This window comes from Protomyctophum parallelum (genome assembly GCF_964188405.1).
Source record: "Protomyctophum parallelum genome assembly, chromosome: 23".
Taxonomy (NCBI): Eukaryota; Metazoa; Chordata; class Actinopteri; order Myctophiformes; family Myctophidae; genus Protomyctophum; species Protomyctophum parallelum.
The window spans coordinates 9,179,923-9,196,125 of record NC_139715.1 but is presented as its reverse complement, the minus strand read 5'-3'; the positions used below and the strand labels follow the sequence as shown (position 1 = coordinate 9,196,125).

At 42.5% G+C, this 16,203-nt stretch overlaps 1 protein-coding gene across 2 annotated transcripts; it reads right to left on the bottom strand.

Moving 5' to 3' along the window:
- Positions 1 to 5,733: 5,733 nt before the first annotated feature.
- On the bottom strand, positions 5,734 to 13,868 carry LOC310854449 (uncharacterized protein). Of its 2 annotated transcripts, none has more exons than XM_083759107.1 (6): positions 13,729 to 13,868; positions 11,226 to 11,328; positions 10,903 to 10,971; positions 8,017 to 8,151; positions 7,459 to 7,542; positions 5,734 to 6,476 (listed from the first exon to the last, which is right to left on the bottom strand). In XM_083759107.1, the coding sequence occupies exons 2-6, from the start codon at positions 11,290 to 11,292 to the stop codon at positions 5,890 to 5,892; spliced, it is 942 nt and encodes a 313-aa protein (XP_083615233.1). In that variant the 5' UTR covers positions 11,293 to 11,328; positions 13,729 to 13,868; the 3' UTR covers positions 5,734 to 5,889. The 2 variants fall into 2 exon arrangements, with proteins under 2 accessions (XP_083615233.1, XP_083615234.1); XM_083759108.1 differs by having other exon boundaries at positions 7,465 to 7,542.
- Positions 13,869 to 16,203: the final 2,335 nt, after the last annotated feature.

Below are 16,203 nucleotides of genomic sequence, written 5' to 3'. Positions count from 1 at the left end.
GGAGCAGTGTGGTAAACAATTAAGTCTTCGCAACCCAGACAGCGAAGACCATTTGCTGTAGTAGGCCCTCTCTTTCTGGGTGGTCCTCTGACTCTTGCCCCCCCCCCCCCCTCTCTCCTGGCTCCTGTCTATCGACACCCTGGGAGACAATGGCAGCATGTTCCCCCTATACCTCCCCCACACTCAGCTGTGCTGTAGCTACAGTATAACTCACCGCCTTCAAAGTTTACCCCCAGCCACCATGATTGTGTTCAGCCATGAAAATGATTGTCTGCATTTCAAGGTTCAGCAGATGCTCTTCAGACTTCAGAGTGACTTGCATCAAAGAGAACAGTATACATGGACCCTTGGCATATAGTCAATATAACTAATTACTAGGTTGCCATTATGTCAGCACTGGGCACTAAGGAAGCGTGGGCACCTTCAACGTAAAACTCTGTCTCTGTCCAAAATGTTATAACGTAAAATGGTCTTCGTATAGTATAGGGAAAATGTTGTAATTAGAACATGCTTGAACATTTTACAATCAATGTCAAATATTTATACAATAATTGCTAAAACGTGTAAATCATTGTGGTATAGGCTATAAACAACTTAAAACAAGAAGTTGAAGGATAGGCTACATTGGATTTAAGTCTGGGAAAAGCACATTTACATTGAAGTGCCCATTCTTCTATTTATCTGTCTTCTAGACAAAAATTGGACAGATTTACAAGCTCGTATACAAGCTTATAGGATATATAGGAAGAAAGTAGTCTAGGGCTAACGTCGCCTCAACAGGCTTTCCACCACCTCGAGTCTATAGGGCTTTTAGAATAAACAATGTGCCACACCACGCTTGGCGCGCACAACGTTTTTGTCATCCACCTTGTTAACCTATAATGACGAGTTCACGTCATGAATTAAATATGAACAAGCTGTTTCACTATAGCCCCACCGTGGATGGGGTGTTAAATAAGTAATGGTCCTGGTGAAAACTTATTTTAGAGGCCATGGGGAAACAACAACAACAACAACAAGCAGTATAAAGTATAAAGTCTGGAATTCAAAATGTAGGCTACTTGAGTAAGTTGAGCAGAAGTACAAAAGTATTAGCACAATGTCCGGTAGTCTCATAACATCAAAAGTAGAATGTACAGATTATGCAGAATGTCCATATGTCACAAGTGTATTATTTTTTATCAAAAAACATTTTGAAAATAACTCAACAATAATGTGTCTTGCTAGTTGCTGCAAGCCTTGCATCTGCTATTTTCAAATGGCCGTGTAATGTTTTGTAATGATCAAAGACCCAGTAAGTTACTGGCTATTTGGACATTTCAGTTTTCAAATACTTGTAGTGGAGTAAAACTGTAACAGGGAGGATAATTGCCTCTTTATTGAGATAGTGGGGTAGAAGTAAAATTACATTTGGATTTGGAAATACTCCGGTAAAGTAAAGATATACCTCATAATTATACTTAAAGCTTTGGTTCCCAAAGTGGGGTCCGGGGACCCCCAGGGGTCCTTGATGGAGTTCCAGGGGGCCCCAGCTAAATGCTAGTTTGGTCTAATACTCTCAGTTAAATTAACATTGATTTTACAATATAAATTGGGGGTCCCGGACCCAGAGATAGAAATGGCATTAAATGGAGGTCCGTATAGATCTATATGTCAATTGTCAATTTGGGGGTCCTTGACGTGAAAAAGTTTGAGAACCACCGCCGTAGCCCGGTCTATTACAGTCACCACCGCAAGCCAACTCACCGGCGCAGAGCAAGCAGAAGAGCAGTGAAGTCCGGAGGAGTTCTTCTGCGGCTCGTCTCGCAGTCGCAACCGTCACCGGAGTATCTCCTTCCATGACGAGCACGAGACTGAATCCTTCAATCCTCAATCCTGATGTGCCCACTTCCCAATCCCTCTATGATCTGTTCATATTAGGCTACCCGTTACATGCAGCATCAATATTCAATAACAACTAGCGCTTAATTCGTAACGGTCGTAGGGCTCCCGCGTGCCTTGATCGCCACCCTCAGCATTGTGGTCGATGTACGTGGAATGTTTCTCTCAATTTAAGTCTACTCTGAGAGAGTTGTTGAGGAACTACAGTAGGCTAGTCTGCTTCAGTTCAGATCTCGTTCGTTTCTGCGTTTTGTGTCCTTGCCGTTTGCTCGCTCTCCCCTCCCTTCTTCTCCTCCTCCCTCCACCCACATCGCATTACACCGCGCGCGAGAGAGAGAGAGAGAGAGAGGGGGGGGGGGGGGGGGGGGTATAAGTAGGCTACATGCAAAATACGCTATCGAGTAGTAGGGGCTACAGTACTACAACCTCTATGGATCATGGATGTAAATTTCTTCTGACAGAAATGCAAAATTGTAGTAGGCTAGTTGTTATAGTTTGCATTATCAGGTAATAGTGTCCATGCATTGCACTGCAACACCATTGTGCATGGACATGTTGTGAGTATACTCTATCTATCAACATTGTGCCAGTGGTTCTCAACCTGTGGGTCGGGACCCCAGGGACCCCCGGGCCCCACATGACAGTGAAGTGACAAAAAAATACCATTAATGAATCAAAAGTAATCAACAAACAGTATAGGCCTACTATAACATCTGTTCGAACATCGGCCACATTGTCAAACAATATCACAAAGAGGCTAAAATTGAGAAAATAGCAGATCTGTATAAAGCTCACATCAAAGGCCTGAAAAGGTTGAGTAGCGCTACTGTATATGAACGATAACACAGTAAGCACGTACACTTTATTGTAGGCCCAGTTTACTATGCAAGTGTATACAATGCATGAAGTAGGGGGTCCATCACCATTTCCTTTTTTGAAAGATATTTTTGGTATAATTATGGTCATGCCTCGTGACATCACGTGATGTCATCAATATTAAGCCCATATATGGAGATCCCTGACGTCATCAATATTGGCCAGCAACTCTACATCTGACCTCAAACCCTTAGACATGTGGCTGTGACCTGTTCTGACATTCCATATGTTGTCCCTCCCCCACATACCTGTACATTTAAACTCTCCAAAGTTATTAGAGCAGCCGCGCCCTGCAGCTGACACGGTCACACGGTCCATATATGGCCAGTAGAGAATTCATTTTATATGTTGATCTGACCCCCCATTCCAAAGTGCCAGCGCTCGCCCAGCAGTCTGCCGTCAACGAGGCAGATGCGTGCACACTACCTCGCCCTTTTGGGCAGTTGTTAGTGCTGACAAATTATTTTCTCCAGAAACACTGTCAAATATGAGTGACTGACTATCGATAGAGAGCCACCTCCCTGACAAGATCGCGGATACAGTTTGTTTATTTTTGGACCACAATTCTCATGAGGCGATTCTAAGATGACCCTGTTATTAATATTGTCCATAGATAAATTACTTCCACAACCCACTTACGCAGGGGATAAGTGTCGTCAGGATTTCAGGACTCGAGCTAAAAGAAAATTAAGGGCAATCATTCCTGAATTTCAGGTTAGTTTAATCAGAACCAAGTACCAATATCCATGTTGTCACTTACAAGTAAATCAACATTGCATTATGACAATACAAGAATAAAATAGAACAGTGTTAACATCATAAGATAAAAAAGGAAAAAAAATAAGTCTGATATGGTGCATTTTAGACCCAAAGACTCATATCTTTAGTAGACCAGGACAAGTCAAACTAAATAGGCAAAAATTGGAATACATTTTAGTAGTCCAAGACAAGTCAAACTATATATTGTAACACATTTTAGTAGCCCAAGACAAGGCAAACTATATATTGTAAAACATTTCATAAACACAGAACAAATCCTATCAAATTACCAGCTTTCCGCTTTATTTGGCCCATTAACTCCTGAATCGTAGCTCAATACAATCATTTGTGTAGGTTTTTTTATTAACCTACACAAATTATATTACAAGGCCACGGCCATTTCCACCAATCTAGATTTTCTGATATTTATTTCATCAAAATCTTTGGTATTACTGGAACAATCAGTGTATTTGTTTTCATGCACATTACTAGTAGGCCAGTTTTTCCTAATAGACCATATTCACATTTTGCATTGAAAAAGCAGGGTGGCATTTCATTAACATAATGGCAAGATGTCCACCATGTGGGTGGTCTGTTGGCCTCATGGTTGCACTACACGAGCCCACACGAGCCCAAGTTTGACCTATAACTCGTAAACTATATACAATAACGCCCCCCCCCCCCCAAACTTGATTTTCTGCCATTTCACATTTCTTCTAAATAAAACTCCTCCACAGTATCTCTGGAGGGAGTGGAGGCCTGCGATAAACATGAATCATGTACATTTTTCACAATACATTCCGATTATTCAATATTAATCTGGTTAAGGTTTGTACGGTAGGCCTATATACATTTATAAAAGAAAATGCTAAAATGAATAATGAAGTCATCATCCAATGACCCCCAATTTCATTCAGCTACGGATGAGGGGCATCTAAACAAGGCAAAGCTTAAATCGATTTCCCTCAAGTCGCTCTCCACAGATCGACAACGCAGATCTCCAACAACCTACTTTCAAGCCTATTCACACAGACAAGCGTGCATTCCAACAGTGATATGCACAGGCACAGCTTATGACATTTTAGTGGGGATAATCATTCAAATGAAAAAATACTCTTCGGTCCGACAGTGTCCCAGGGAGATTCACACGGGCAGATAATGTTCTGATTGGTCAACACTATATGGTGGGTCCTGATCCCAGCCAATAGAGTGGTTCTTTACATAGTCCTGGGTGCCACAAATGTCAGTTTGGACATCGAATCACAGATCAAGGAGTCATGTGACGACAAGCATCAAACATGTTTTTGATATATTCCATTCCAATCCACACATTTTCACAGCTGGCAGCTTTAGTAATAAAGTGAATTCCAGAAAGGGGTGCAGTTCCTCACTGAATACAGCAACATTGTTACAGACAACACACAATCCAACACAGACCTCTTTGTAGGGCTTGGCGATATGACTTTAAGTCAAGATCAGCCATTTTCACTTAAAGGACGACTTTTCAACCACCTCTTCATATAATAGGTCCTCACTAATAATCCTGTGTCTGTGTCTCATAGGAAGGCTGTGGGCAGTTCAGAAACCCATCCACCAGTGACATCATCAATGGGGAATCCTAGCTAATAGAACCTGCAGGATTTCTAGTCCTGAAAAGTTGCAATGCGAAAATGGAAGCCATCAATAATAAAAATCTAAACATTTTTGTAAAAAATAAAAAAATCTGCCTAACGATGGTGTCACTGGTGAAGGGGTTTCTAAACTGCCCACAGCCCTCCTATGAGACACAGACGAGTAGGGGGAAAAAAGTGCCATTTTATCATCATGAGGACCTATTATATGAAGATAGGTTGAAAAGTGGTGAAGTGGTCCCTTCCTTTATAGGAAATAATAGTATTCAGTGTAATAAATTAAGTCAAATCGCCCAGCCCTACTTACACCTTAACCACTCCTCATCATTGTTTCCCTGGTGTGTGTGTGTGTGTGTGTGTGTGTGTGTGTGTGTGTGTGTGTGTGTGTGTGAGTGTGAGAGAGAATCTACACTACCCAAAGTATCTTACAGTGTGGTGGTGTTTGAGGTGAGACATTTCAGCAAGGCTTTTCCCATCTTATAATAAACAACAAGGTTATTAGAGTTGATTGAGACCAACACAATGACCCAAACTAGATGTGAAATTAAGCTAGCTAAAAATGAAACTAGAAGGAAGGAAGGTTTGAAGTAAACTTTGTTTGGATATTAAATTCATCTTCTTTCTAGTCATTTGTTTTGTTTTTAGCTGTGCCAGAAAAATTTAATACCATGATGTTTTGTTAAACTACTCATTTTCTGACCTTGACAACGACCGTGGTCCACATTTGCAAGGCACCTCCTGTTTACTTGCACCAATGGTATTTTAAAGTTTGAATCCACTGAAAATTCTTTAGACATTTTTTGCATTTGTAGGGCTTCTCTCCACCATGTGATTTCTGGTCTCTATGGCTGAACCTTTTCCCACGCTGGTGAAGGTAGTAGGAATTATCTCCCAAGTGAACCCTCTGGTGACTTTTGAGATGACTCTTAATGCTGAACGTCTTCTCACAGAGGTCACAATGGAAGGCCTTCAGTCCTGAATGGATGAGCATGTGAGTGGTGAGATGACTGCTCTGGCTGAACCTTTTACCACACTGGTTACAACGGAAGGGTTTCTCGCCAGTGTGAATTCTCAGGTGAACTGTGAGATCACCGCTTCTGCTGAACACTTTCCCACACACGATACAGTGGTAGGGTTTCTCTCCTGTATGGAGTCTCTTGTGAACACTGAGGGTACCGGCTGTCCTGAAATTACTCCTACACTCTTTACAGTGGAAGGACTTCTCCCCGGTATGGACTCTCTGGTGTAACATGAGCCTCGTGGGTGTGCAGAATTCTCTCTGACACAGCTCACAGTACGTTGGTTTCTTCTCTGGCGGAGGAGAACCATCTGGGGTGGAGAAAGGGGGAGATAAAGAAATTAAGATAAAGAAAAAAACATTACATGCTTTTATTTAACAGGCAACCAGCAACATTAACCAGTCTGAATGATTATATACAGCCAAATGTATAACATTGATTGTTATATGGGAACAATCACATTTTGTGATTGCCATACGCATACGCCATACGTGTACAATTGCCATACGATGTAGGATAGGCTCACTTGGGATTCTCTAACAGTTTGTAGAAGTGACATGGTCAAAAAGGTATTTCACAGCTATTTCCACTTTTAAAACACTGTTGGGAATTAATCGATTCATTTGAGCCTTATGAGCCTATTTCAAGGCAAAAAATACCCCAGGGGCTTGACCGGAAGTTAGCTCTTGGATAAGCAATCATATCACAGGAGTCATGATTTATTTCTTTACCGCGACTAGCGACGGGACCGGCCGTCAATAACGCTCGTTTAGATTAGAATCGTAATCTGTGATCAGATTCTGAGATAAAAGGGTGGGATTTCGGCTAACGTTGGAGTCAGTGAGGGGGGAACCATTAATTATGCTGACGGACCATTGACTTCCGGTTTCTCGGTGCGCAACAAAGACGCTCATAGACAGTAGTATAGCACGATCTCTAATTGAATCAATATAAAACATTAAAATGGCAGCCAACGGGTGAAATAAAAAACTGAGATCTCCGTTCATGGCAGTAAATGTTTTAAATATAAAATGATTAAATATGTCACAAATGCTTCTATGAATATTTAGATTATTCGTTATATCTGCCCCGTGCAACTTTAAAGCCTATAAAAGCCAAACATAAATGTATTTTTTATTCAGACATCCTCCCACAAAAACACAATTCAATCGTAATAATCTGTGTGACAATTGTCATGTAAAATGTCATAATCGTGACAGCCCTAATCGTAATACTGAAACATTTATAGAGTGATAGCCCTACAACAAAACAGAATACAATCACAGACAGACACTTACCAAGTTCAGGGTCCTTCTTCACTTTCTTCAGCTTCACCTTCAGACTGTACACACACGCAGTGTCCACCACTGCCTCATCTGTTATAGAAAAAGATCATGGGTTGGGTTGTAGAAGGTTGAATGCAAAATAGAGGCAACAAATCCAATCAAGTTTATTTGTATAGCACACCATTTCCCAAACGGTGTGCTATACTATTATTTAAAAAAATCACACCTGTGTGAACTGAGTGGTGCAACTGCCCTCTCCCCCTGCCTCTCTCTCTCTCTCTCTCTCTCTGTAATTAGCAGGCAACAGTGCAACAATATCTCTCTCGCTCTCTGTTTCTGGCATAACAGCGCCACTTTTGCCCCTACAGGTACTCATAGTCACATAGGTGAGGACACATAGGTGAGGACGGACGGACGGATGAACGGACGGAGTGGTTGTACCACTCAAAAAAGATTGGTCAGGAGTATATATCTGCTTTTTGTTTCCTACATTTTTACTCATTTACTGCCAGATTTTGTGCTTATACTGACGAGGGCATCCAATCTCCTCAGTAAGCCACTCACCCAACACAAAGTCCTGTAAATGCTGTGGTAATCGTCTCTGTCTCTTCTCCCGCCCTGGGCGTTCTGGACAAACGGTCCTGGCTGATGAGGTTGGAAAACCCTTCTTGAGCTGCAGGCTGGACTCCACAGACTGGTCTGGAAAGAAGGAATAGAAGGACTTTAATAATACACACGCAGATCGCATGTGCTGCAAGAATGTGTGAAAGAAATACAAGAATGCAGCAAGCAGCTTATAAAGCCTTCCCTATATCACATTCATTGACATTCACTTACTGGCGTTTGTTTATTGAACGGTCAAAGCTTAGCGCGTGTCAAGTCAGACAAACGTAAACCCTTGACTTCGGGCAAGTGGGCGTAAATCTACCTGCCGCTGCAGCCAGAAACAAAAGGCTCACAGCTAAACGGGATGGGAACAACTTTACACCAATATTATGCGTGGTAGAATAAAATACCACGTGAAAACGGTTTATGTCACCCCAAAACACGGAGTCGAGGTGACGTTTTGTAATCAGATCTGCTATTACAGTCTATCGCCACAGGATGGCCCCTTTCCCAATTGTAATGTACTACTTTCTCTGTGAATATTGTGTCCGAATGACACACACACACACACACACCATTTTGAACAAAAGTTAACATGTGCTGTTGTGAGCTTGTTAGGTCTGCTATTTACAATAGAACATCTAACCACGGCCGCGAGCTTGTGACAGAGAAGCGACTGACTAATTATCCTGCCAGTTGCCGTGCGCTATAACTTGCGCTATAACTTTATGTTATGATAATCATTGGCAGCAGCAGTCAGTCTACTATGTTGTGTATGTTGTATGTACAGTATGTAACAGTCAGTCTACTATGCTACAACTTCATCATTTAAACATTGATCTAACTGGGAAGTTTTCAGCTGTTACACAATCATGACAGAATCACAATCATGACAGAATCACAACAGTTTGACCATTGTTCAAGCCGTTTTCGGTGCGCAACAGAGACAACTCACTTGATGTGAGTGCTGAGCGGCCGGGCCCGGGCCACATATCCCCGCCAGGTCAGGTTGTATACACCCAGGCCTGTGGAATTCATAGGCAGTCATAGTAGCCACTGATACAGAACCATATATTGCTGTCAGGTGAAAACCTTGTATGACCAAAACCATATATTGCCGTCAGGTGAAACCTTGTATGACCAAAACCATTCCTTTACAAAATATATAATAATAAAGCTCACAATGAATCATATTCATCTCTCGACACGTTGGGAGCTTGTACATCTGCTATTTGTCTCCACCAGGCCGAAGGCATAGGGAGAGAGTATGTTTTGCACTTTGTCCGTGTGTGTGTGTGTGTGTGTGTGTGTGTGTGTGTGTGTGTGTGTGTGTGTGTGTGTGTGTGTGCGCTCGTCTGTCCGTCCGTCTGTTACCAGCTAATCTCCGACACCGTTAACCCGGTCGATGCCAAATTTTGCACACACACTCCCTGGATACCAACGATGAAACTCTGCCCCAAATTCTCCAGAACGGTCTGTTATAGCGCCACCAGGAGGCCGACTTTTCTCCATAGTCATACACTCATTAGCCTCGGTACCAGGCTTTCATTTTTGTTGGTGCAAAAATTGAAAGCCTGGAGGAACGCATTGGCCTCTCTGGTCTAAAAGTGGGAGTCAACCCTTCCGGGTGGGCGTCGCTCCAAATGATGTGACGTAGCGCTGCACTAGGGGGGAGAGGAGGGGCCGGGGGTGACGGACAGATCGATGAGATCCAATCAGGGCGTGCACAAATCTCAGCCGCGACCCGCCCCTCTAGACCAGAAACCTAACACGTTAGCTCAGGCTATACACTCATAGACGGATCCGTCCGATCTTTCAGATTCCATCCTAATTGGCTTTCAACGTTTGGATTGGCCCGTTTTGAACAAAAAGCCTCAAATCATGAACGCAGCGTGCAATTTACGTGAAATCTTTCACAGACTTTCCTACTAGGCTGAGGAATATATCCGACCCTTTTCACATTGGCCTGTTATAGCGCCACCAACAGGTGGATTTTTGCAAAACACATTTTTAGAACAAAATTCCTCAAATCATCCAATTGCGATCCAAGGAGACCACAACCTGACCTGCCCTGGTGGAGACCTGTGCCCCGAGGGGCACTTTTTCTAGTTTCTACTGTGGACCACCAGCACCGCAAATATAAAAGCAGCTGGTAATAATATGACTATAATATGACTATGTCATCATTTCTTGTGTGATAACCATACTCTTCTATAGTTAGAAGTAGATAAAATGAGAGAACATAGGTTCAACAGGGGGGGGAAAGTACATGGTACTTAGGTCCTGGTAGTTTTCAGTTTCTGATTTAGCAGAATCAGCCCCAAATTGGTGCCAGGCTGGATCAGCGATCAACCGGGGGAGCGATTCTTTCTTTTAAAGAAAAAGAAATTAGAAAGCCAAGTACAGCATGTCTTGAAAGGGTAAGACAAACAGAAAATCCTGGCAAGTGGACAGGGGACGAGATAATTCTGCTAGTGAGTTAGGAAGAGTGTAATTTATTTGTCTTGGAATATATTTTTCCAAGCACTTACGAATGCAGGACAGGTGCAGTTGGTATAAGCTCGCCCCACCACACTCACATGATCCTGTCAATGCGATGTGATTGACAAAAAGTGCTCACCCCTGAAATCCGGTCTTCCAGGCGGCAAAACAAAAGGCACAATAAACAATGTTTAATGTTTTGTGATCTCATTTTAACTTTTCAAGATTCTGCCGGTAGCTGTGTTTATTACAATAGACCTCATCATCATGATATTCTTGCCACATTAAGCTATTTTGAGAAGAATAATACAACAAAGCAAAAAAAATCTAAAATCAAAATAGGAGAGAGGACATAACACTTACTGATATCCAGATGATCTGGTTCCTGTTTAATAGAAACAGTTCCGTCTGACTGCAGACTGGACTCCAAATCTGGAATGAAGGATCAGAAAGGAGTTTGATGTAACATGGGTTCAGTCTATTGTATATCATACAGTATGTACTGTAGATGAAGGTAACAAATGGGTAGTGTCCCTAAATACAGGCCAAACACAGGAGAATTGGAAAAACTAAAGCCCTCTTGACTGTTTGTTGCTGCCAGGAAATGCAAATGGGACAGTTATTATAACCGTTTCTCCAACCGTAATATAGTGCAGTGGAAAGGGGCCTAAAGAAAGGAATCTTACCGATGTCCGGGTTGTCTTCAGGTTCCGGTTTAGCAGAAGCGGTGCTGGCTGGTGCTGGAGAACTCATCTTCACCTGCAGGCTGGACTCACTCCGCTGACTAGTCTGGAATGAAGGAATAGATGATCAACTGTCACGTGACAATTCTGTAGAGCAGGGATGTTCAATGTTTTTTAGCTGAGAGAGAGAGAGAGAGAGAGAGAGAGAGAGAGAGAGAGAGAGGCTTAGCAGTGTGTGTGTGTGTGTGTGTGTGTGTGTGTGTGTGTGTGTGTGAGTGAGTGAGTGAGTGAGTGAGTGTGAGAGAGAGACTGTGTATATTCCATAGACTGTAAAAAATATGGACAAAGCGTTCCCCGGGTCTAACAAGAACGTAAAATGAAGCCGGTCAGTCCTTGAATTGTAAATCGCCATCTTTCTAGATCCGTTTTGGCCCAGCTGGCCATTGGCTGGCCCAGACAATGAGGCGGGACTTCCCCCCTTCTTCTTGGTTGGTTTTTATTTTGACTCGAGTGGGTGGGGAATTCCGATCATAGACTTAGGGCCGATTCATACTCCTATTTTAGAGCCGAATAAAAGTCGGTTCGGCTCTGTAGAGCCTACAATTTGACGTCATTTGAGGTTCGGGGGACGGGTACCGTTCTAAAGTCGGCTCTTCGGTGCTACTGAAAATGTCTGACGAGCCGAAATCATTTCGGCACTACAGCGCCGAAACAGCGGTAAAATAGGAGTATGAATCGGCCCTAACGGTAGCCACGCCCCTCAGAACATACGCGACTTTATGGTCATTTTTTTAATACATGGGCCCATAATTTTCCCAAAAGAATATTATGACATTAGAAATGAGACTTTAAACTAGTGACTGGAAGCAGAAAGTATTCATGACCATGTTTATTAAGGTAATACAGTCTAGGTGAAGTTGGGCCTATGGACTTCTATGGGGCTATGGTTATTTTTGGGCCCAATGACAGCGCCACAACAGGCCATTATATGAACTTTCAGGAAATCCCGATTTCCTTAGTGGCTTCACAAAATATCTGTCTGACTGCCCCCCTGGTATATTCCTGCACTATACCTGCATCGAGTGATCTTGGTACATAGAAATTGATCTATTGAAGATTCTGACTTTCAAATGTACATCATTTTTGTTTTGATTGTATTGCTGTATTGCACTTTCTGCTTTGGCAATGTAAACGTATTTTTTCTCATGCCAATAAAGCCCTTTGAATTTAAATTGGAGTGTGTAAGTGTGTAAGTGTGTGTGTGTGTGTGTGTGAGAGAGAGAGATATGTAACCGGGAATCGCATTTGGGTCTCCCACATGGAAAGTCAACATCTTAACCACTAAGCCAAAGGGATATGCCTGTGACCTGGGGGAAATATTAGACTTTCTTTGGAGCATCAAGCAGAGGTTGTGAGCCACTCTGCTACATGCATACCATACATACAAACATACCATACATACATTTCTTTCTAAATTGTTTTGAAAAATAAGTCAACCTATATACTCAAAACGCCTCGTATCACCACATATGATCACGGCGCTTGTAGATCGGCCATTTTCAAATGGTTAGATAAATTGTTACATTGGGTTAAAACAGATTTAGATACCATTATTATTAAAAACATTTGTCTGGGGACCCTCTGGGACCCCCTCAATGACATCTGGGTGGGGTCCTGACTCCCAAGTCCCCACTTTGAGAACATACTAACTGCAGACAATGCAATGTACAGGTGAAAAATGGGGAGATGTTCAGAGAGACACCATTGCTGGTGTTTCGTGACTTGGCCTCCATTCTGTGACCTCCCCTCCCCCCTTGTTGTAGCTCTCAGAACCATCCTCCACAGGTGGGGGCTTTACTTTTAACCCATGTCCCAATCCTAACACCGTATCACAAATTTAAAGGTAGACCAGACTCCATATATGCATGTTCATAGATGTTTGTTTATGTCCTGTGTATGTAAGACGGAGAGTGCTCTGAGCAAAATAAATTTCATTGTATGTATACTCTGTATCTATACAAATGACAAATAAACCTGAACCTGAACCTTCAGTGAATGCAGAGCGGTAAAATTGATATGCGTGGGGTTTTTTTTACCACCCGCGTCTGGTACTATGGGGGTCCCTGGCACAAAACGTTTTTCTGGGACAAACATGGGGATCCTTGAAAGCTCACATGGAAATGTTTGAAAACCACTGGTTTAAACAACATTCACATTCAGTAAACAAGCAATTACACATTAGAAACAAGCCCCCCCAAAAAACCGCACCTACCAAATTATTTACAAGCAATTCAATTAAATTCAAAGGGCTTTATTGGCTTTACAAGCAACTTCACATAAAAAGAAGCTCCAAGTCGCTTATAATACGCATACATGGCAACCTTGCTGGACGGTCCCAGAGAGAAGGGAGAAGGGGGGTGGGTGAAGTCTTAAAAGGTGCTAATCTAGCCCACGGGCTAATTTATGTACTTTAGCCCCGTAAAAGCCTGCCAAACGGGTCTCTTACCTTAATGAATTGCGCTGTTTTAATATCCAACAGTTGAGTGAAGTGTTGTGGTGTTTATACGCATGAGTGCATATCATCCACGTTGTTTTCAACTGTTTACCATTTTAAAGCGTCCATCAGTCTGTAGTGTCCACCTCGTCCTCGCGAAGAAATTTATTTTTCACTTTGTTGTTTCGCGTCTACACTGAGCGCAAGCGCAGTCTACATGTTTGGAGCCAGGACCCCTATTTTGGGAACGTGCTGCCCACGGGACTGCCTTACTAAATTGGACCCGAGTTGGCTGTGACTTAATTGGACCGCTTTCTTCCCCTCTACGCCAATATCTCTCGCCAAAAAATAGCAGATATACAATTGAAACATTGTAACTTCCATGACCAAATCCGCAAAAAGTAACTCTATCAATGATAAAGCCGAGGAAAACAAAAACAACCATCGGGAGCTCTGGAAGCTACTAAACAATGTAAACATTGTAAACAACCAGGCTGCGGTCAAAAACTTAAAACCAAGTTTACAAACATCAAATCGAACGACACCCTCATCACTGACAAGCTTGTAGCCAACTGGTACTTAAACATCTTCTTTACAAACATTGCAACAAAGCTGGTTAACAAACTGCCCTCCCTCCTTCCTCCCTCCCACTCCCCGGCCACCACCAATAGATCCGAAGTCCCGTTAGTCCGAACATGCATTGGCCATGACAATATTCCCTCCAAATTTCTCACATCCCAATCCACTGACACACGCCTCCTATTTGAGTGACCACATCAAACATGGCAAATACTGCGGCATGGTCATGCTGGACCTCCCAAAGGCTGTTGACACTGAAACCGCTCTCAAAGGGCACCTACGGATGGCTGCAATTCGAAACTGGCCTCTGTAAATTCTGAATCCCCCCCACCCCCCCCACCCCATTTTCCCTCACTGTATATTGTATCTTTTCCCTTTTTTGCTTCCCATATGATGAATTTAGCTACATAGAAATGTCTATTTGTATGTCTCTAAATGTTTGTATGTCTTTAAATGTTTTGATGAATTGAACAATGTGGACCCTGTTGTAAACAAGTGTAATGCTTAATTGGGTCGTCCACTCACAGTTGACAGTCTTTGTATTGAGTTTGTGCTTAAAATGTACTGTAAATTCTACAAACTGTTAATAAATATTTCAATCAATCAATCAATCAACCACTCCATACAGGTTAACAAGCTAAAAGCAATTGGTTTTGATAGCACATCAGTGAGCTGAATGCAATATGGAGGGGAGAGATGGTGGAGGTGAGCCATCTGCTCCCAGTGAGCTGTGGCGTTCCACAAGGAAGCATACTAGGGTCTTTACTGTTCCTAATATATGTACGACATGACATCAGCTTGTGATTGTGACTGCAACTTGTTCCTGTTCAGATGACTCAGCACTGCTGGTCTCGGACAGGAACAAACTGCAGGTTGAAAAGGCCCTCAGCTCTGAAATCGGTAGAATCTGCACCTGGCTCGCTGATAACAAACTATCTTTATACCTGGGAAAAACTGAATCCATTCTATTTGGATCAAATATTGATCTCAGCAAGGCAGATGGCTTCTTGGTTAGAGTGGGGGACAGTACGGAAAGATGAAATTACCTACCTATAGGTTCCATCCTGGAGGCAAATCTTTCCGGTGATAAAATGGCCACCAACATAATCAATAAAGTCAACCAAAGAACAAGATTCCTGTACAGGATCTCCTCACTGGTCAACAAAAACACCTTGAAGATCCTAACAGGAGCCCTCGTACAAGGCTTCGTCGACTATGCATGCACCTCTTGCTACCCAGCACCTCAAAGGCCCTTAGAACAAGGCTCCAGACTTCCCAAAACAAACTGGTCAGGCTACTTGCAATGGGTCTGGTCCACAAGATTCAATACACCAAGATACCTAAATACTTCCTGCACCCTATACTACACCCACAACACCAGAGAAAGTTCAACAAACTCCCTCTGGTGTTGTGAGTGTGAACTTCGTTGACATTAAGGAAGTATTTAGACAGGTACATGGGTATCTTGGTGGTGTAGCGAATCTTGTAGACCAGGCCCATTGCACCTCACCAGCTGTGAATTGGTGAAAAGGGTGAAGGCAAGTTTGCTCTCTGTTCTTGATATTAGATCATCTGCAAAGCAGTGCCTAAATGTTTATTCTAAGTCATGTACAGTACATTTATCAAGGTCCATAGACAAATCATGCAACTTCCAGATCTGATGGACATTGCCAGGGTTCAATTCAATTATTCTAGGTAATACTGTGAGTGCTACTTGTCCACCAGGATGGGAGAGGTCAATGTTTGTCAAGAAGACATAAAACCAAGCCAGATACCTGAAATTAAGAGGCCATACAATTATCATCTTTCAATGTGTAAAATTATTTTATTGATTTCCTTGTCATTGAGGACAGCATCAAGACATGGTTCATTTCATCGCTCAGGTTGAATAGTGCCAATATATTGATC